The sequence below is a fragment of the Benincasa hispida genome, chromosome 1, assembly GCF_027475165.1.
Source record: "Benincasa hispida cultivar pf3 chromosome 1, pf3_genome.v1.1, whole genome shotgun sequence".
Taxonomy (NCBI): domain Eukaryota; kingdom Viridiplantae; phylum Streptophyta; class Magnoliopsida; order Cucurbitales; family Cucurbitaceae; genus Benincasa; species Benincasa hispida.
The window spans coordinates 71,023,802-71,046,162 of NC_143478.1; the positions used below are offsets into that span (position 1 = coordinate 71,023,802).

At 34.1% G+C, this 22,361-nt stretch overlaps 2 protein-coding genes and 1 pseudogene across 4 annotated transcripts; 1 reads left to right on the forward strand and 2 right to left on the reverse strand.

Annotated features, from left to right (window-relative positions):
* The first annotated feature begins 1,769 nt into the window (after positions 1-1,769).
* LOC120069595 (disease resistance protein RGA2-like) lies at positions 1,770-20,331 on the forward strand. 3 transcript variants are annotated; one of them, XR_016524190.1, is made up of 3 exons: positions 1,770-4,950; positions 15,953-16,072; positions 17,602-20,331. XR_016524190.1 is itself a non-coding variant. In XM_090306565.1 (3 exons), exons 1-3 carry the CDS (start codon positions 1,846-1,848, stop codon positions 15,989-15,991), a joined length of 2,214 nt encoding a protein of 737 aa, XP_090162691.1. In that variant the 5' UTR covers positions 1,770-1,845; the 3' UTR covers positions 15,992-16,178. The 3 variants fall into 3 exon arrangements, 2 of the variants coding, with proteins under 2 accessions (XP_090162691.1, XP_090162465.1); XM_090306565.1 differs by lacking the exon at positions 17,602-20,331 and having other exon boundaries at positions 1,770-2,665; positions 3,596-4,950; positions 15,953-16,178; XM_090306339.1 differs by lacking the exon at positions 17,602-20,331 and having other exon boundaries at positions 15,953-16,178.
* On the reverse strand, positions 16,425-18,056 carry LOC150038691 (FCS-Like Zinc finger 6-like; annotated as a pseudogene).
* On the reverse strand, positions 18,130-21,892 carry LOC120073618 (akuammiline synthase 2-like). Its single transcript, XM_039026429.2, has 3 exons — positions 21,456-21,892; positions 20,722-21,161; positions 18,130-18,847 (listed from the first exon to the last, which is right to left on the reverse strand). The coding sequence occupies exons 1-3, from the start codon at positions 21,856-21,858 to the stop codon at positions 18,332-18,334; spliced, it is 1,359 nt and encodes a 452-aa protein (XP_038882357.1). The 5' UTR covers positions 21,859-21,892; the 3' UTR covers positions 18,130-18,331.
* Positions 21,893-22,361: the final 469 nt, after the last annotated feature.

The following is a 22,361-nucleotide window of genomic DNA, read 5'->3' on the forward strand; positions in this document are numbered from 1 at the left end:
TGCCTTAATCATACTCTGATACCAATTGAAGGTGTTCATATAACACATGCGGAAGCAATTTTAGGATCGGAGGTACTTAACTACATCAATTTTAGAAAATGAAAGCATGTTGTCCAAATACCGTAAACAGAGAGCAGAATTTGTACCAACTTTTTTGGAGACCGATTCAGCAACTCCCTTTGATTCCTTTGCTCACGAACGGTGTGTGGACCACCTCTAATGTCTTCCCTACTATTCTCCGGGCCAAGAAGAGGGTGGGGCCCCTTGTTCAAGTCCTAGAGTTAGTACTTAAAGGAACAACCTCTCTACTATCCTTGAAATGGGTAGGAGCGAATTCTGTCTTGCGAGACTATGTCCCCAGCTATCTATCCGATCTTATCCCCAAAATGGTAGGCTTGTTGAGTCGGCGATGTCTGGCCACTCTCACCCATGCAGATCAAAGGATAATCTCGTATAAATAGGAATTCATAGTTAGCTCAGGATTAAGATCGAGTTACCTAGGTCATCTTATGAAATAGTCAGTTTCTTCAGTAAACGACGTTATAAACAGAAAGTGAATAATTTCGCGGTCCTGTCTTATGCAAACTCATTGCATAGAACGCCCCCACTCACATGTCTCTACACGAACGATTTAGGATCTCATTGTTTGTACTTAATACAAAGTGGGTCGCGTCCATACTGTCCCCAGGATAACGTACCCAACCTTATCCTTATACTATAGACAGTTTTGGCTATATACTTGAACTTGATCATATGATATGTCTCTACATATAATTCGAGTATTCATGTTATAGCCAAGGATCTTAGTTTATTGAATTTAGGTTAGATATTCGCAACTTACATATTCAATAACATCTTTTACTGAATAACCTCAATAACGTCTTTATTGGAAATAGAATATGTTTAATGATTTACAAACTACAAGTTTATAGGACATTAAACCCAACAAGACCCTCGACGACGAACAACAACCGGTTAAGGCACGACGGTCAATCAAAGAACAAAACCTGCAAAACAAAAACTCGTTATAGGCTGAGTCGCAAAACTCACTCTCTTTAAGACGTTTCGCGGTGTTGCCCAAGTGTGCAAGCAGGTCAGGAATACTGTCACATTTTCTCCAAGATAAGACAGCTTAAAAGGAAAATTCGATCGGAAATGCACCATTACCGACCGGAACACATACCCTTTCTAACTCACTGCTCAGAAAACAGAAAATTGAGGAGTAGGAGAGGAGAGGAGAACTTTCTAATGGAAGCAAAAAGTTGTGTTAATGATCTGCTGAAGACCACAACTTTTATAGGCCTTCAACGTGGAACGGTTGAGTGAGAAAGAGGCGAGAGCCTCAGAACGTGCAGAAGACTCATTGGAAGACGCACGCGGAGGACCAAGTTCCTTCCTTTTCTCTTTTTTCCGATTTTAAAACATAATAAAAAAAAATAATCACTCGCCTCGCCGACCGGACGGCGGCGCGCATGTGAGACGTCCGCCGAACCCATATTGGTCTATCTTCTCACTACCTCCAAAACATGGATACCTCTTGGGACCCAAACCCAAAGCTTAAGGTTGAACTACATCAGGCAGGCTTCCAAAACAAAATTTTCTAATGTAAAATTCTCCAACCAAATGTTAGTTTCTCTTCATTTTTAAAACTAAAATTTTCACCCAACATAACCACTTGCCTTGCTTGCTTTTTCTTCTTAGGTCGACATCAACCGTGAAGTCAACAGTCAAAGTCGCGGCTGGTTTAATTATTTTAGAGTGGAAAAATAATAAAATCTTCTTTGGATTTTAGGTCGTCTTCATATTCAAATTGCAATTCTTTCGAGGAAGCAAAAAGCAAAGAGAATGGCTGAATTCTTGTGGATTTTTGCTGTACAAGAAGTTCTAAAGAAGACAGTGAAAGTAGCAGCAGAGGAGATTAGTATGGCATGGGGCTTCAAGAAGGAGCTCTCCAAATTGAGAAAGTGCTTACTCAAATCTGAAGCCATTCTAAGAGATATTAACAAAAAGAAATTACACCATGAATCTGTGAGGATGTGGGTGGAGGATCTTCAACATTTTGTTTACGAGGTCGATGATCTGTTGGATGAGCTTGTTTATGAACATCTTCGACAAAAAGTCGACACAGAGAAAAGAAACAAGAAGGTGCGCAATTTCTTTTCATCCTCCAATAATCCTTTTCCGTTTCGTAGGAAGATGGCTAAAAGAATGAAGGACATTACTGAAACTTTGTATAAACATTACTGTGAGGCAAGCCCTTTAGGATTGGTTGCTCTGCTTGGGGAGGAATCCATAGAAACACATAAGAATATTAATCTTAAGCAGATTCGAGAGACAACATCGAATCTTAATTTTGAAGAAGTTATAATAGGAAGAGAAGTTGAAGTTTCAAACATAGTGAAGATGGTGATTGAATCTAGCAATGAACATCCAATGTCCATCATACCCATTGTGGGTATGGGTGGATTGGGGAAAACAACTTTGGCAAAGATGGTCTTCAATCATGAGTTGGTTAAAGATCATTTTGATGAAACTATATGGGTTTGTGTGTCTGAACCATTTATCATTCTAAATATTTTGGAAGGGATGTTTCAAAGTCTCACAAAAACTTCTAGTGGCTTGAACAAGGAGAATTTACTTCGAAAGCTCCAAGAGGAGATGCAAGGTAAAAGTTATTTGCTTGTTCTTGACTATGTTTGGAATGAAGAAGCTAGATTGTGGGGTGAGTTAAGGGAATGCTTAAAAAATATTGCTGGAAAATTTGGGAATAGTATTATTGTGACCACGAGGAGTGCAGAAGTTGCAACTGTCATGGAAACAACTTCGAGTCATCACCTAACAAAACTGTCTGATGATCAATGTTGGTCATTGTTTAAAGAGAGTGCAAGTGCAAATGGACTATCAATGAGTCCAAAGTTAGAGATTATTCAAAAATTGGTTATTAGAAGAATTGGTGGTGTACCACTAGTAGCAAAGGTACTTGGAGGGGCAACAAAGTTTGAAGGAAACTATGAGAGATGGTTGACTCAAGTTGAAAGTGTAGTAACAAATATATCCAATGATGACAAAGACTTTGTTTTTTCCACTCTAAAACTTAGTGTGGATTGTCTACCACTTTTTTCATTAAAGCAATGTTTTGCATATTGCTCAAATTTTCCAAAAGATTATGAATTTGCTAAAGAAACTCTTATTCAAATGTGGATAGCACAAGGGTTCATTCAAGCACAAAAAGGAAACAACACAATGTTGGAGGAGAATATAGGAGAAGATTATATCAACTTCTTATTATCTCGCTCCTTATTTCAAGATGTCTCTAAAGATATTGATGGGACAGTTACCCACTTTAAGATGCATGATCTAATACACGATATTGCTTGTGTTATTTCAAGTCATCAAAATTTCGAATTTAAACATAGCAATTGGAGTGAAAAAAGCACAAGAAAGTTACGCACAACTGTTATCAATAACAAGATGATTCATGATAAATTGGTAGACCTTGGTTCTTTACGTGTTTTAGTTATGAATTCACCATTTCTTCGAATCTTACCGGATTCAATTGGTATGCTAAAACATTTGAGGTATCTTGACATTATAGGTTCTTCGATATTGAAGCTTCCAGAATCTATTACTATGCTTTATAATTTGCAAACACTTAAACTTGGCACAAGAGTGGATCTTCCAAAGAACTTGAGAAAATTGGTCATGTTAAGGCATTTGCAATTCTTCTACATTTACATCAAGCAAATGCCTTTATGTATAAGCCAATTGATTCATCTTCAAACATTACCTGCATTTGTAGTAGGTTCTGAGAAGGGATGTAAAATTGAAGAACTTGGACCTTTAAATAACCTCAAAGGATCATTACAACTTTCAAGTCTCAATCGAGTAAAAAGCAAAAAGGAAGCTATAGCTGCAAAGTTGATGGGAAAGAAGAATTTATGTGAACTAACCTTTGAATGGGATGTTTACTCTGAAGAAGAAAAGCATAACAACTGTAATAATGACTTTGAAGTATTGGAAGGACTTCAACCACACAAGAATCTTCGATCGTTGTCTGTTGTTCACTATGGGGGACAAGTTTTGCCTAATGGTATCTTTGTTGAAAATTTGGTTATAATATTTCTACAAGAATGTAACAGATGTGAAATGCTTCCAATGCTAGGACAACTACCTAACTTAGAGGAGCTTCACATTTCCTCCATGGGTAGTGTGAGAAGTATAGGCAGTGAGTTCTATGGAAACACTCATTACTCCAACCAAAGGGTTTCTTTTCCCAAGTTGAAGGAACTTTCCTTTCGTCTCATGCAAAACTTAGAGCAATGGGAAGACGTAACAGATGGTATTGCTTTTCCATATCTTCAAAGCTTATCTATTGTCATTTGTTCCAAACTATTGGATGTTCCACATCACTTTGCATCTCTTCGAACTTTAAGAATTGTGGGATGTGAAGAATTGGCGAAGCTACCAAATGGGCTAAACTGTCCTAATTCCATTGAGTCCTTGAAGATTTCTGAATGTCCAAATTTGGCCTTAAATTTACATAATATGCATAATTTGAAAGAAATGGAAATTGTTGGATGTATGCAAGACTACGACTTTAGTCCTCTCCTGCACCAATCTTCAATACTTACACATCTTTCCTTGATTGATAGTTTGAGAAATGCAACTGAGCTTCCTCGACAACTTAAGTATCTCACAGCTCTGAAAGCTTTAACTATTAAAAATTTTAATAGTTTGGAAGCTTTACCTGATTGGTTGGGAAACCTTACATCTTTAGAAACATTGGGACTTTTTGATTGCAAGAATTTGAAATGCTTCCCTTCAAAAGAAGTCATGCTATGCCTCAAGAAATTGAATCATCTCCATGTTCGTGGATGTCCAATGCTACTACTTGGCCAAGATGATCCAGAGAAGGCCAAACTTTCCCATCTTCCCAACAATTGTGTTGATGTAAGGTTTCAGTCTTTATTCTTAATATATTCTAAGTTTCTATTTTTAAAGGCCCGTTTGGTAATTATTTCGTTTTTGTTTTTTGTTTTTTTAAAATTAAGCTTATTTTCTCCCCATTGCTTATAATGATTTACATCATTCTTAAGTACAATAATTGAATTCTTAGCCAAATTCTAAAAACAAAACCGTTTCTTTAATTTTCAAAATTTGGCTTGGTTTTTTTAAAACCACTGGTAAAAAGTAGATAACAAATGAAGAAATTTGGAAATAGAAGTAGTGTTTATGAATTTAATTTAAAAAATAAAAAATTTAAAACTAAGATTCCATGTGGTAACTATTTTATTTTTTGTTTTTGGTTTTTTAAAATTCAGCTTATTTCCTCCTCATTTCTTACATTGATTTGCATCTTTCTTAAATATAATGGTTGAATTCTTAGCCAAATTCCAAAAACAAAAATAACTTTTGCAAAGCTACTTTTTTAGTTTACAAATTTTAGCTTGTTTTTTAAACCATTGGTAAAAAATAGATAACAAAGTAAGAAATTTGGAAGTGAAAATAGTTGTATAGGCTTAATTTTCAAAACAAAAACAAAAATAAAATTGTTAGTAAACAAGACAACTTGTTTCAAACTAAGGCTAATGATTTTGGTTGGTTTTTAGTTTTTGAAAATTAACTTTACAATTAAACTTCTCTTCTACTTCTCAGTTTTCTCACGACGGTATATGCTTTCTACCCATTCTTACTACTTCTAAATTCTTTACTCTGTTATCTACTTTTTATCATTATTTTAAAAAAATCAAGTCAAATTTTGAGAACTAAAAAAAGTAGGTTTTCAAGAAAAACTTTTTTAAAAGGTGTGGAATTCAACTCTACAAATCATGGTAAGTAATTGAGAGGAAATAAACTTATTTTTTAAGAAACCAAAAAAAAAAAAATGAAGGCCTGTAACTATTATGGTTTTTGTTTTTGTTGGTTTTGAAAATTAAGTCTATGGACATTACTTCCACCTTTAAATTTCTTCCCACCAAATTTTGAGAACTAAAAATAGTAGCCTTCAAAAAAAAAATTTTATTTTTGGAATTAAGCTAAGAATTCAACCATTGCACAAAGTTGCAAATCATGATAAGAAATGTGAATGATGTAAGCTTAATGTGCGAAAACAATAACCAAAAATAAAATTGTTACTAAACAGAGCTGAAATGGTCTGTAACTAGGCCTTAAAATGCAGTTTTTAAAAATCTGTTTTTGTTTCTGAATTTACTTAAGAATTCAACTCTTTTACTTACAAATAATAATAATAACATTTTAAGAAAAATGAAATAAAACAAGTATAAATCTTTTAAAAACCAAATGATTAACAAACAAGACTTTTGTTTTTTGTTTTTTATCTTTTATAATTATATGTTCTTTTTACTATAGATTTCATCTATTTTAAATAAACCCTTAGGGGGTGTTTGTTTCAAAAGTTGAGATTGGATGAGTTAGGCATTAGAGATGTCCAAAAAACCCATGGGGTCGGAGCCCCACGGGGACCCGCCCCGAATGGACGAGGAATCCTCGAATACATGGGGAGGGAATGGGGAATTCTTTTTCCCATTTACAATTCGGGACCGGGGATGGGGAATATATTCTGTGACCCTGACCTCGACCCCGCCTCGACTTTTGTATATAAATTATAAATTTATAATATATTGTATACTTTGTTAGGATAATATAAAGGTTTTAATTATTTAAGTTTTAAAAATTTATTATTTTAATTCTTTGGATGTTGTAATATTTAAGATATGATGTTCTAATTGTTGAATTTTAATTTATAAAAATTATGAGAATTTAGCATTTTAATTATATAATTTTAAATTGAATATATATTATTGTTTTTATTATCAAAATTGATAAGATTTAAGGAATTGTTAAAAATATATATTTAATTGAAATAAAAAAATTGTTAGAAAAAAAATTATTGCGAGGAAATTTTTCTTGAGGGGAATCCAACCCCCGCAAAATCCCCATGCAAAATTCGTGGGGATGGTGAATGGAATAAGGGGACGGGGACGGGAACGGGGAGGACTTCCCTGTCCCTGTCCCGCCCCGTGAACATCTCTATTAGGTATCCTAAGTTCAACCCTTGTTTGGGGCATGGATTTAGGAAGCCTTGGCTTCCTACGTTCTTTTCCCATGGGTTTGAATAGTGTTTACTATTCAAACCTATGGGTTATCCCTTTTTTTCCCTAATTTAATCTAGGAAGTACGTTAGCCAACCTCCAGACACCACCTTCGACGACCACTGCAGCCAACTCCAACCTCGTCCATCCAACGACCGTCGTTGACTAACTCCAGCCGCCACCCTTCGATGACCACTGTTGGCCAACTTCGACAGCTACCTCTGGTGAACGTCGCCAGCTAACTCCGACGACCGTCGTCGGCCAACTCCGGTTGCCACCTTCGGCGACCATCGCCAGCTGCCACCTCCTGCGACTGCCACTAACCAACTCCAACCGTCACCAACCAACTCTGGCCACCATCTCGGTGATCGTCGTCGACCAACCTCCAGTCGCCACTGGCCAACTCCGACCACCATTGACCAACCTCTGGCAACCCTTCTTCCCCCTACACTAACAAAATTTCGACCACCTACCTCCAACCACTGCCACTTACTATCCTTGAATAACATTATTAAAAATACTCTTATTTATAACAAACTAGACAAATTTGTATATAAAAAGACTTTTAAGAAAAAATTTCAATACATATATGTTTTTTTTTTTTTTATGTTAATGAGTTTTTATTAAAAAAAAATGTTTAATTAAAAATGAATTTTTGAAAGATATTTTTTTCTAAGTCATTCCAAACACGCCAATATACTACAATTGTATGACTATATTTATTTAAGTTATATGTGTAGAACTATATAGGTGGAAAGTTCTAATTTTATTTAATAACATTTTATTTATTTTTATTTTTTTTATTATTATTATTATTTTTTGGCGAAGACTTAGAATAATTTGCTAAACGTAAATATTTTAAATGTTTTAAACAATTTAACGATCAAATAAAAGCTCAACTCAAAATTTATGATTTTTTATTCCTCAAATGTAATTTGATAAGAAAAAAAGTATAGTTCCCAATAATTGAATTTAATATTAAAATACTAGTTTATTTCAATTTTAAATTAGCGTATTATGGTAAAAAAAACAAATGATCATTTTCAAAATAGTTAGTGACAAAAGTGTATGAAATTTTATTTCTAAATCTAATAAGATTAAAATATCAAATTACTAAAACAATAGATTAAAGCAAATTATAGTCAAAATCTCTATTTCAATTTTTTAAAAAAAATATATATTCTAAATTTTTTAGTTTATTTTGAACTTAATTATTTTAAAATAATTAAGATGACAAATTTAAACTAATCTAAAATCTAATTGATGATTAAATACAAGAAAATATTTCACAAACTAAATATTTATAAATCTATACTTCATTCCCGTGCTACTTAAGTCTACCTTCCAAACATGAGTTTCTTAAACCCAGACTTCCAAAACCACACAGTTTTCTTAAACTCAGACTATCTAAACCTCTCAGTCTAATCCCCCAAGCTTAACATTCTCAGGTTTCTAAACATATGTGCCAAAGGATTTTTTTTAACGATGGCCTTATTTGGGAGGCCCAAATAAAAAATGGTCACCCGTAGAAAAAGTAATAAAAAGTGGTCTTTTGCTTACGTCATAAGCATGTGATTTTACTGATTCGGCCCTGAGATGCACCCCTCGCGCCTGCCAATACGAATTTACTCGATCCTTGATGGATTGTCACACGTTCCTCGATGCATAGTCACTCGATACCCAGCTTCATGGTCACTCAATACGGCTGCAATCGACACATGTATGCTTGATCATATCCACATCATACTCAATGCTTGTTTACTTTATACTCGATTATTTTGTCGGAACCTGCTCTGTAGTTAATGCTCATGTACGAACATATACAAGTTTGGGAATTTTCTGACAATGTACATGATTCTTTCCAATCAATTTCTTGAAATGTGAAGTAATTTTTTTTATTAACTAAGAAGAAACAAAACTAAAATACAAAAAAGAAAATCGGGATCACTTTCCCTTCTAAAAACCCACTTCACAAAACCTATTTTTCTTGACAAAGATCAAGTTATAAAGGCATTGAGATCATTTCACTATATTGTCTCACACCTCAAGTAAGTAAACATGTTTTTTCCTGCTTATTTATTTATTTTTTTTTACTTTTCTGACGATGTACGGACATACAAACATAGCAAAGAGAGCGAGTGAGTGTGATTTTGTGAGTGTGCACTAATACATGCAAGTAGCTCCCAGTGGAGCGAGGATGAGGGGAGAGAGCTATGAAACAGTAAGCATCAATTGAGAATACCAAGTATCGGGTGACGACAATCGAGTAGCGATTAGCTAGTATCACAAGTATTTAACAAATACCTATTTTCTTAAATGCTCACTTTCTGTATTGCTTTTTTTTTCAAGGATGGATAAGTATATATTCTTACATTATGGTGGTATATGGGATGACACAAAAGAATGCTATACTAGATGTCGTTTGAAGGGTTTCCTAGTTCCAAGCATATTGACATATGATGAGCTGATAAATCTTAGATATATGATATCATGCAAGTTACTTCGACAGAGTTCAAGATTATAATGAGGGTGAAATATAAGATGGATATTGATTCTCCTTCAGTATGCTTAATGGATGATACTGATGTTAAATTTCTCCTCTCAGAGTACGACCGTATAAATCGCAGGTATTTGTAAGTCTTGAGGAAATCAAAGAAATTCATCGCGGGGCAACATACCCAGAGAGATCAGACAAACCCCATGTGTGGAGGTGATGTAAATGAGCATGATGTTTGTCCATCGACTATCTCACTGGAAAATGACAACATTGATGTTAATATACCAAATGTATTGCATCCGAATACGACAATAGAAGATGTTGGGACATGTGTAAATGAGAATGTAATGATAGAAGAGGAAGAGGTTAGGAATGAAGAACAGACAACCCCAATTGTTTTAGGGAGTAATCTTTTTATTATGCAAGAACAACCAACCCAAGTTTTGTTAGGGAATGGTCTTTCTGTCGTGAATGAAGAACAACAAACTCCGATTTTGTCAAATGATTTTGGCCATTTTGTTGGACGTGTGCCTCGCCAAAATTCGACCAATTTACCATCTAGTAGTAACACCAGAACGGGGGACTTAATTATGTAACCACAGCCGTCTATAGGGTTAATGGATAAATTTGAAGAAGGTTAGATTTTCTTCAGCAAGAGTGATGTGAAGATGAGGTTAGCAATGTTGGCCATTAAGAACAACTTTGAACTGTGAGTTAAAAAATCAAACAAAAAATTGTAGTGTTCGATGTTTACACCAAACTTGTAAATGGGTCATTCGAGGAATTAAAATGGACGGATGTGATATTTTCAAGATCATAAAATGCACGCCCAATCACATATGCTCGATTGAAGTATTGAATCATTCACACAGGAAAGTTAGCGCATTCGTTATTGGTCACCTAATCAAGGATGAGTTCGGCATTGGTCGAGGGGACAAAGCACACTTGAGGATATGTGACAGCAATACGGTGTCAATATTAGTTATAACAAGGCATGACGTGCGAGAGAAACTACTTTTGCTCTTGTAAGGGGGATGCCAGAGGAATCATGTGTAATCTTGCATGCATATGGTGAGACTTTGAAGATAGAAAATTATGGAACTGTATTTAAGATTGAGCTTGAAGAATCAAAATATTTCAAAAATGTGTTCATGGCACTAGGTGCGAGTCTAAGAGGTTTTAAAAGTTGTCGACCCGTGACTATTGTAGAGGCACTCATCCAAAGGGTAAGTATAAGGGAACAATGATAATTGGTATTGCAATGGACAGTAATAACCAACTGTACCCGCTAGCATATGCAATTGTTAATGGTGAGAATGATCGAGCCCTGAAGTGGTTCATGACGAACCTTGAAACAACAATTAGAGAATGCCCTAACCTCGTATTTGTCTCAGAACGTGGACAGAGTATAGCTAATGCCATTGATATCGTATTTCCCAATTCTTACCACGGACTTTGTACCATCCATTTGAAAAGGAACTGGAGAAATACTTCAAAGACGAGGCTGTTAAAAAATTGTTTCACGATGGTTGTAGAGCGGTTCAAGCGTCATTGGGTTTAAATAATGAATTACAAGAATGGTTCCCTTGCTAGATATTTAGAGGATGCTAGTATTCAGCGGTAGGCACGGTGTTACCAATACGAGAACTGATATGATAACATGACCAGTATAGTGTCGAATGCTTCAATGCTATTACCAAAGAAGCAAAAGCGTTACCAATAACTTCATTGCTAGAATAGATAAGAGGTCTACTTCAAGGTTGGTTTCATGAGCAGCGAACAATGTGGTCTAATAGTACATCGACACACTCAATCTATATGGAGGGGTTTAGAGTGTGAAAAAGCTAGGCGATGCTGAGTAAATCCAATCGATTGTTATAGATTTCATGTCAAGGATGGTGGATTAGATTGTATTGTCAGTCTTAACACTCGAGAATGTAGTTGCAAGAAATTTCAATGTTTGGAGATTCCGTGTTCGCACGCTATTACTGCAGCTAAAAAGCGTTATATTAATCCGTTTACTCTATGCAGCAGATTGTATAGTGTTGATTCCCTAGTACTAGCATATGTAGAATCAATAAACTCGCTTGGTCACGTATCCGAATGGAATAGGCCACCAGGGTATATCGAGGTAAAAATATTCCCATCGAAAAAGAGTGGTACAAGTTGGTAAATGAAGGGTAAAGAGGATATCGTCTGCTAGAGAGCATGTCACATTAAAGAAATGTGCACGGTGTGGCCAACTGGGGCATAATAGACAGTGCAATGAACCACTTGACACGTCCAAACTCAACAAATGGGCAAGGACGACATAGGCGACCCAACAAACGTCAATATAAATTGTTCATTCTTCATACTGTATCATATAGATTGTTCATATGGGACCCTCAAAACTCTATATTATATAGATTGTTCATTCTGTAATGTAGAGACGTTCTGATAAATACTCGATATACAGTCACTCGATACTCAATACTCGTTAAGATATACTCGTTACATGATACTCGACAATACTCGATAAACATTGACTATATAGATGGTTGATTTACATGTACTATATACTCGGTGCATGTTATACGATACTCGACAATACTCGATAAAAATTGACCATATAGATGGTTGATTTACTTGTACTATATACTCGGTGCATGTTACACGATACTCGACAATACGCGATAAACATTGACGATTTAGATGTATATACTATATACTCAGTGCATGTTACACAATACTCGACAATACTCGATAAACATTGACCATATAGATGGTTGATTTACATGTAATATATACTCAGTACATGTTACACGATACTCGAGAATACTCGATAAACATTGACTATATAGATGGTTGATTTACATGCACTATATACTCAGTAATATTGTCTTAGATTTATAAATAATGTCAAAATTTACATAGATGGTATAGATTTACAAATAGTGTCAAAATTTACATGGAAAATCCTAATAATAAAAAAATTGATTTGTCCACAACTCGGCGTCGTACTATATAAAGTTTGGATTCAGTCTGATTTACAAGTAATGTCAAAATATTGTGTCGAATTTAAAACTTGTCAAAATTCACATAGATGGTATAAAAATTCACATAAATAATGTCAAAATAATATCAAATTTTACTCGGCATAAAAATATTGTGTTTTAAAAATAATGTCAAAATAATGTCAAATATCGATCTGCTCTATAAAAAAATTTGATATGCTCATAACTCAGCACCATACTACAACCTGAAATAATGCATCTTATCCTATCATAAGTCCTCCATACTCGAATTGGTCACCAAGTACTCAAAGTACTTGAGATTGAATATCCCACAGTCTAGTGTTATTCCCTTGTAATGCACCTGTATTGATACAGCTCAGCTTCCAAGGACTGGGTGCAAGGTCGGGTTTTGTATCATATAGGCTACAGAATTGTGCCAATGAAGGGAGAGTAAAGCATAGAGGCGCTAAGAATTTTAGCAAATGCTTCGCTGTGATATACTTGGGCAATGAGTCATACAAAAGGATGCATCCGATATTCATGTCCACGACCAACATAAACCAATGTTGCTTGTAGTTGACTAGGCTATAGATGTAATTGACATCTGCCCATCCAGGCTGGTGTTCAGGTACCAGTCCGAGCACGTAATCGACATACATGTGCTCTTTCTCCCATACTTTAGCAGCTTTTTCCATCATTTTCCCACATATGGCCTCGAACAAGCTATCTGGCCCTTGGAGGTTCAAGTGATTCTGCAAAATAGATAACAATAGGTACAAGTGTATATCAAATAGATAATAATACTTGAATCTCGTAGTCGTTGGAGTGACTACGAGCATCCTCATCATGGTGTGATCTATGTGTCTCTGAGGAGGTCATCTTGGCATTAATGTGCTCATATACGGGTTGTTCATCGACCCTAGCATCCCTATATTGCCTCTCCCTATCGGACATGATCAATGGTGTGGGTATGATCCTTTTCTATACAAAACAACGAAAGTTATATGTGACATTTACCTTAAATCCAAGTAAATTGTGACTCAAACACGTCTCGCACTATTGTTTTGATTGGGAGTGAGTATGTACACTCTCACCTCAGGAATCGAGGTACGACATGTCTATTGAGTCGGGTTGCAACTTTCCGACAACTGTTGAAATGATCTCGTATGCCTACACCTACCATAATTCATAAACGATTATAAGACAAGCATAAGTAGTAAATGACATTGACACTACAATTAATAGATCTCCTATGGCCAATGAATGGATATTACCTAAAAAGCATGAGGAAACCCTGGTAGGTTGTACATGACGATGTAGTTCTTATTGATCTTGGACCTTCTGCTTGTAGTTCTCGGACTTGCCAATCAATCCTTTTTGTAGTCCAAGTAACGTCCTCTCCCACAACATATTTCCCCAATCCATGATGTTGAAGTAATCTAAATCCTCCACGTCAATTAATAAGGTCTTGTCGATATTGGCCTTCGTTTTCTCCTTTCCGTCATAGCCAATTTAGTGTAGTAGACCAATATCATCTTCACAGCATCCATATCATTCTCAAACTCCATCTCTTTATACATTGTCTCTAAGGTACCAATATGGATGTCCCCTGCGAAAATCATTCCTCAAGTACCTATTACGTAGAGATTCAGTTCCTCCAGCCCTCCTCACAACTACTGGATTAGGTAACTGCCACAATTCTGTCACCAATAGGAGGTCTTCTTTGGTGAATGTTACAACTGTACCATTCAAATCGAATGTTATTGAATCCTTCCTATAGTCTTCAACGTCCCTCTATAGAATGTAATGGACCAATAGATTATTGAAGATAATGTCCATGTCCACAAATCGCCCAAATACAACCTTCCTAAAGAGATCAAGCTGAGCAGGAGTAAGCTTCTCTTTCACAATCTTGTTAGTCGTCCCAATGTGAGAGGATAGGCTGGTCACTTGGCCCGGGAAACGATCTTGAGGAGGAATCTTGAATTGTCTAGCCATACTGCACAGAATAACAAAAAACAGGGATAAATAAGAATTTTGTTCAATACTCGATACACGATGCACGTTCCTCGATGCACGATACAAGATACTCGATTTCTCGATACCCGATACATGCTACATGGTGTCTCTTACTCACTACATTACAAGTGACTAGATGGTCGATTTTCGAGCATTCAGTTTGATTTTCCACCTTCATGCATTATCCAACTCAAACCCTAAACTTCAGACGATCAGAAATAACAAAAATAGGAAAAGTGAAATGAAACAAACTCGAAGTTCAACCAAACATGCAAGATATGAAGAAAAAAAAATGAAAATCGTGTCGGTCAAGTTTCGAGTAACATGGAAGTGCATATCGAGGAACGTGATGTAGAGATAGTCGAGTTTTGAGTGAATGATGCCAAAATACAAAAAATGAGAAGAATGTTGCATGATGATAGTCGAGTTTCGAGTGAATAATGCCAAACTACAAACAAGGAGAAGAATGTTACCTGATGCAGAGATAATGGAGTTTCGAGTGTAGAGGTGTTATCGTCAAAGGATATACAATCGGACAAATAGAGAGAATTAATAGTTTGAGGTTGTAGGAAGTGGTGAAATAATGGACTTCAAATGTCTTCAAACGAGTTATGAATTCAAAATAATCGATTATAAAATAATCGAGCATTGAGTATGACGTGGATATGATCGAGTATACACATGACGTTTGCAACCGTATCGAGTGACCATGAAGCTTAGTATCGAGCGACCGTGCATCGAGGAACGTGTGACGAGCCATTAGGCACGAGGGATTCATTTTAAGGGTGAATCGATAAAATCACATGCTTATGACGTAAGCAGAAGACCACTTCCCATTACTTTCTCTTTAAGTGGCCATTTTTCATTTGGACCTCCAAATGAGGCCATCCGTACACAAAAATCCACGCCAAACACCCCTTAGTGTTTTAGTTAAATTTTAAAATCAAAACCTACTTTTTTCTAGTTTTTAAATTTTGATTTGAATTTGAAAATCATATTAACAGTAGATAATTAACAAAACAATGAAACTCGTACGGGTGGAAGAATGTTCTTATAAGCTTAATTTTCAAAAACCAAATGATTATTGAATGTGGTTTAAATTTTTTCATTTGAGAACTTCTATATAAGCACATGTTATTGGTTGAAAATTTTCAATTTATCAATTTTCTTTACTTCATAATTCTAAAGCTTCTAAGTTCTATCACTTATAAGTAAGGTTCTTTACTTCTCCTACCTTTTGAAAACTGAAATACTAACTTCCTTTTTCTCTTCTTTTCTTTTGGATACTTTAAATCTATTGAAACTTTGGATGTGGTTTATGCATTCAGGTCTTTGAGCTTAAACATAGTCATGAATATCTATGTTGATGAAAAATTCTACTTCTACAATTTGGCGAAGGCGACTTGGAGGAAGCCAAACTTTCCCATCTGCCAATGAATTGCGTTGAGGTATCATTTTTAAACATTTTACTATTATAGAATACATTATTAAAATTGATGGATCTTATTCATACTTTTTCATTTTAAAATTATATCTATAACTATTTTATTTCAATAGATACGATCAATACTCAACCTTCTTTTCACAATCTACACCTACCAGAAAATTTCACTTTTAGTGACCTTTTCAATTTTGGAGAGAAAAAAATTTCACTTTGAAAAAAAAAAAAAAAATTAAAGCATTTGGTAATCACACAAAATAATTTTTGAAAAAATAAATTTATGAAATAAGGTAGCTTGAGAGAAATAATTGAGATCAACTTGAATTTGTATGATGCATAAAATTACCGAAAGGCCCTCACTAGTCATCTACCTCACTTCTACCATGGTTGCCAACAACCACCACCGACCTACTCCAATGAAACTTTTAGCACCTTCGTCATCCTCCATCTACGATAAACTCTAAAAACCAATTCCAATGGCCACCACCAATAACAAACTTCAACGACCACTAGAGAATAACCAACTCTAGTAGCCAACTCCATCCCAGCCCGTAGAAATCTCTAATCACTACTACCAACTCAAACAACCAACTCTAATAGTCAACTCTAATAGAAATGTCCTAAATATGTTGGTAGATATGCATTTTAAGAAACATCTCGCAAAAGAAATTATTAACAAAAATTTTAGGTTAGAAATTAGTGTGATCTATTCAGTGGAGCGTAAACATTATAAGTATTTATAAGTTAAACAAAAATGAAACATAAATGCACCAAGTAAACCACTAATGCATTGATTGAAAATTTTATTTTTTATTCAGCCCACTCCTCGTACGAAGGGAGTGGGCTGAATTTTTAGGTCACTATATCTAATGGACATATTTGGAATTGTTCATGTAAATTTTGTATATGGCTACATGGAATGCTCATATACTTTTTTGTGTAAATGTTTTGTTTATAGCCATTAGAGGCTATATACTTCAAAACAATGTATGGAAGGGGATAGATTTATAGTTTTGTGATTTTGGAATGGCACGTTTGGATTGAAAATTATTGTTCTTGTAATTTTGAAATTATCATATTGCCATGGGGTTGATAGAGAGTGTTGTAAATTTTGAAGTCATTCATATATTTGAAAGATGGAAAGAATGAAATTATTAGTTGGATATATTGGATTGATATAGACCTCAAATGTGTAATTATTTATTTTAGTTGATGAAAGTTTGTCATATTGGAATACATGTAATGTAGGATATGAGATATGGAAAATTAGTATATCTAATTTGAAAAAAAAAAAACATAGATTACATCGAAAGCGTGTCAAAAATTAAAGAACTTGTCAATTATTTTGTATCAAAATAAGAATAATAATATATGATACATAATCAATGTCAAGAATCAATAAACTTGACATGTCATTAGTGTCAAGTGTATTACATTTTTTGACACATAAATTGTATCGAGCAACATATAATTTGACATTTTTTTAGATCAAATTATCTCATTATACTTAACAGTGGATCATTCGACGTTTTTCAGAAGCGTTAGATATACAATTACTTGACATTGAAGAAACGTCAAATAACCCAGCTTCTGCAGTAGTGTTGCTTCTCTCTACACGCCGAAGTGCAAAATGTTGTGTCTCCTCTGGATGTACACGTCACATCTTCATATATATATCTATATAGACTAAATTTGCAATTTAATAAAGAAAAAGAAATCGAGGAGTACCAGTACATGTAGATGTCACGGCCAGGAGCGAGGCGGCGTTTACAGAGGCCGCATGTACGGAGGAAGTGACCGGTAGGTGGCTGAGCGAGGTGACGTGTGGACTGATTTCTTAAATTTCTAGGAGAAACTAAGGCAAAGTGATTAATGGTGGTGGTATTATGAGCAAAACCGTCATCGGGTGGTGCAGATCATTGGCGTTCTGATCGAACGATCATACTGGTGGTTCTCTTGATCGGAAGGCGAAGGCGCTTCCCAAGCAACATCTCCAAAGACGAACCGAAAATTTGAACGGGAAGAAGTTGAGGGGAGAGAGTGGGACTACGCAATAAAATGCAATTGGCGAAACAAGCTATAAAAATAATGTCGGAAAATATTACATCTAAATCGTAAAACTCGTCTCTACACCCTCAATACAATTGAGAATAATTATTTTAACAGCCACAACATCTCAAATTAAACTTAATTCAAGCACTAAAAAGTGCAATTTGTCCCCCTCAAAAAAAAAAAAAACAATTGTGTACGAACAAATTTCAATCACTTAACCTAAATGGATAGTTGGATTATTAGAAGCAAAAGCAAGGAATTGTTGATCATTTTCCAATATGTTCATCTCATCTTCATCCAACATGATCCATGCTTCAATCCCATCTCCTAAAATGGCTTCCTTCAAAACAACAACATTTTTCAGCACTGAATTTTCAGGTCCTGCAAGGCTGACCCATGAAGGCTTTCCCCACCCGAAATCGACCTCATTTAGCCCCATATTTCGCCAGCTTGTAAATCCATATGAATATGGATTTGAAGAATAAAGCTCTTGCATTCTCATGAACCATTTTGAAATTGTTTGAAACCCTTCTTCTCCCGTCATTTCTTGTATGAACTTATAGTCGATCTCGGCAAATGATTGCTGAATAAGATTAACGAGCTTGCTCAGTTCTATCTCGGTGTTCGGCGAGTCGTAATGAGCAACTGCACTCCAGAAAATGTTTCCAATGATGGTTGGTGGTAGTGGTGGTACCATTCTTCTTCGGAGGTCGACTGCATGAGTCAATACCTACCAAAAAATGGAAACGGTTTTTTTTTTTTTTTTAAGGAAAAAAAACAGACAACTGAATGAGCTACAAATTAATAGATTTTGAATGTGATCTTAATTTCTCAATTTTTGGTGTTTAATATGTCTCTCTAAGTTGATATTCATTTTTTAAAATCTATTACTGACCTTTTTAGGTAAAATCAAATCTATAGACATATAAAATTGAAAATTCATTACCTCTTAGACACTTTAAATATATGATCCATTAAATACAAAATTAAAAAATTAATAACATGTCAAAGTGGGCATAACTCAAATGAGATATAGATAGATTAGTGATCAAGAAGTCTATGTGGTTTTGAAAATCTTGCCCGACACTATATTATACTAAAATAAATAGATTAAAAACATATTAAACATTTTTATAGTGTTTAAAGATCGACCCTAATAAACCATAAAAGTTAAAGATATAGTTGGGCAAATCTTGACATTTTTTTGTGTTTGGTAAAACATATTTAAACTAAGTCTATTAAAATCACTTTTAAAAAACATGTTAATTTCATGTTACTTTTAAAATAACATCGTTCTCGCTTTTAGATTCTCCTAAAATCAGGTAATATTTTAAATTAATATTTAGTTTTCAATTTTATACTTAAAAAAAGATTTGTTTTATATATTTATCTATTTCTTACCTAATCAAAACTATTTTATATTTTTCATGAGTTAATTGCATCATTTTTTAAAAAAAGTATATTCTATTCATTTTTTTAAAAATAAAGCTATTTTCCTTATCATTTAAAAATTAATCTATAACAAACAAAATTTATTATACTAAATAATTATTTAAAATTTGAAATTAAAAAAATATTTTTTAAAAAAAAAATATGATTATAAGTATATTTTAGTTATATATGATTATAAGTATATTTTAGTTATCCTAGTTAAAATAAGATACTTTTGTATTTATTTACTAAACACTCTAACCTACTTTTTCAAATTTAATCTGAAATTTACCAAACACTATTTTACTTCTTTGTACAGCTGATTTTTCTAAAAGCACAACTGCTGTTATTTTAAAAGCTACAACAATCCCAAACGGAACTTATAACTACTTTAGTTACTAATATTGACACAAATACTAAGGCCATGTTTAATAACTAATTCATCTTTAGTTTTCTGGTTCCGAAATTTATGATTGTTTTCTTCTAATTATTTAGTAAGATTTTCAATTTCCTTTTAACACATTTAAATTTTTAATCAAAATCTAAAAACAAAAACAAGCTTTCAAAAACTACTCTCTTTTTTTTTTTTTTAGTTTTTGTAAACATTGGTAGAAAGTAAACTACAATAGAAATTTAAGGATGAAAGTAGAGTTTGGAACTTAATTTTCAAAAACTTAAAATCAAAAATAAAATAGTTATCAAGCAAGTTTAAGATTGTACCTAAAATGAAAATCCAAAATTTAAATAAGGTAGCTATTAAATACACACTTTGTAAATTTCATGGATTTATGTACACAAAATTTAAAGTAATTTATAGACTTAGACCTTTTTTTTTTAAAAAAAAAAAAAAAAAAAAAAAAAAAAAAATTCTTAGAAACCTATTCGGGTACAGTTGTGAAAATTCACGAATTACTAAATTTGTAATTCATCCTAAATTATTCTTATCACTATTTTGAAGAAATCCAAAGTTTAATCTTAAAAAATGATAAGTTGAACAATTGAAAGTATAATAAATGAATCAAACCCTTACCAACGACCCAATCAAAACCATATCATAAAATTTATAATATCTGATTTTGAGGTTTGAGCTTTGATTCTCTTTTTTCACGTATTTAAATTTAAAGACTTAAAAAAAAGATAAATTTTTAATCCAGAAGAAATAAAGAAGATTACCGATGGTCGTGGAGAACCAGATGATTTCTGTATTGCCGCTATCATCATATACTTCCATATGAAGGCAGTAACCAATTCAACACTTGTGGGATTCTTCACATTCTTCCATTTCACTAATTCCTCTTTTAGCTTTAAAATGACATCACCTTTAAACACAAATCTTCTTCTCTTAATCTTTCCTTTACCTACAAATGGTGAATATCCTTTTGAAAGCCATGAATTTCCCAACAAATCTCTCCCCGGGAACGCCGCTGTCGACGATAAGTATTCGGGTAGTCTCCCTCCTCCTCTCTCTTCTGTTGACGATCCGGCACCGGCAGCCCACCGCCTTAGAAAGTTGCTCAGTGTTGTCCCGTCGATGATCTTGTGTAAAAAACAGACCCCCACGGCCACCCCGCCGCCGTTGAAGGCGTTGAGTTGGACTGCGACTTGAGGATATACTTCAATCCAATGGCAGATCCAAAATTTAGAAATTCATATATAATTCAAAATATGTTAATAAAACAATAATTTAATGGTACGCTAGGCCTCTTTTCTTCCATATTTAAAATAGTTTTTCCAAAATAAATTAATTGAGAACTTTCAAAATGTTAAATATCAAATTGAGAATTACTTAAAAGATTATACACCATTCCAAAGAAAGAACAAGATTATTGGTTTGAAAAATTGGAAGTATTCGATAGAGTCCTTTTTTTTTTGTTTTTTTTGTTTTTTTTTTTTTTAATTAATCTTACTTGCTTCCATTGTAGACGACGACATGTTCCGTGAAGATCGAAAAGGGATGAGTTGACTCAAAGACTCGAAGCTTGGTTGGTTCAGAAACTTAAACATGGCGCCGTGAACTCTCGCAAATTGAAAGAGGGCTCCGACGCCGTTGGCGAGGATTTGTGAGTCGTCTTTGATGATGCCGGCGAGAAGGTAGAACTCTGAAAGGGCTTTAGAGAGGGAGGTTTTGAGGGCATGGGAAAGATGGAGAGGATCATTGGAGTCATTATTGAGAGTGTAGAAGAAGACGAGAGAAGTGTAAGTGAAGGGGGAGAGTTGATCAAGAACTGAGAGTTTCAAGGATTTTAGATGAAGATATGGTGGGAAGGAAGATGGTTTGATTGTTTCACTTGATATTATCTCCACTTCCATGGCTTAGGTTTAGATGAAAATTGAATTCTTTTATAATGATTTTTGTCATTATTATATATACATATATAATTTTTAAAAATTGTAATGTGGATATAAATTATATGTATGACGATCACAAGTTGCATGACAATCATTTGTTATATAGACATCGGATTATATATGGTAAATTTTTTCTTTTTAAAAAGAATATTTCTAATATTTTATTTTCTTTTGAAAGATATTCGCGAAGATGAGTGTAACTTGACCGCACTCTCTTCAATAATGGTTGGTTTGGTTAGCTAGGAAGGTGATATTTGTTTGTTTATAATTATTTGTGTTTTGTGGTCCAAAGACCCTTTATATTAAAACTAATCAATTTGCGTTTATCAAATGAGAAAGACCCAACTATTAATTCTTTTTTCATTAGCCAACTAATTATATTTTTTAAGAAAAACAAATCCAACTAACAATCATAGTTATCCTTTAAATTTTTCCTTTTTTTGCTCCTTCTATGAAAATAATTA

Coding starts and splice junctions, on each gene's coding strand:
- LOC120073618 (XM_039026429.2), bottom strand. CDS start 21,858: ATGGAAGTGGAGATAATATCAAGTGAAACAATCAAACCATCTTCCTTC. Junction 21,162..21,455: donor GTCGTCTACAATGGAAGCAA/GTAAGATTAATT, acceptor ATTGGATTGAAG/TATATCCTCAAGTCGCAGTC. Junction 18,848..20,721: donor CTGGTTCTCCACGACCATCG/GTAATCTTCTTT, acceptor ATTTTTTGGTAG/GTATTGACTCATGCAGTCGA.
- LOC120069595 (XM_090306339.1), top strand. CDS start 1,846: ATGGCTGAATTCTTGTGGATTTTTGCTGTACAAGAAGTTCTAAAGAAG. Junction 4,951..15,952: donor TTCCCAACAATTGTGTTGAT/GTAAGGTTTCAG, acceptor TTATGCATTCAG/GTCTTTGAGCTTAAACATAG.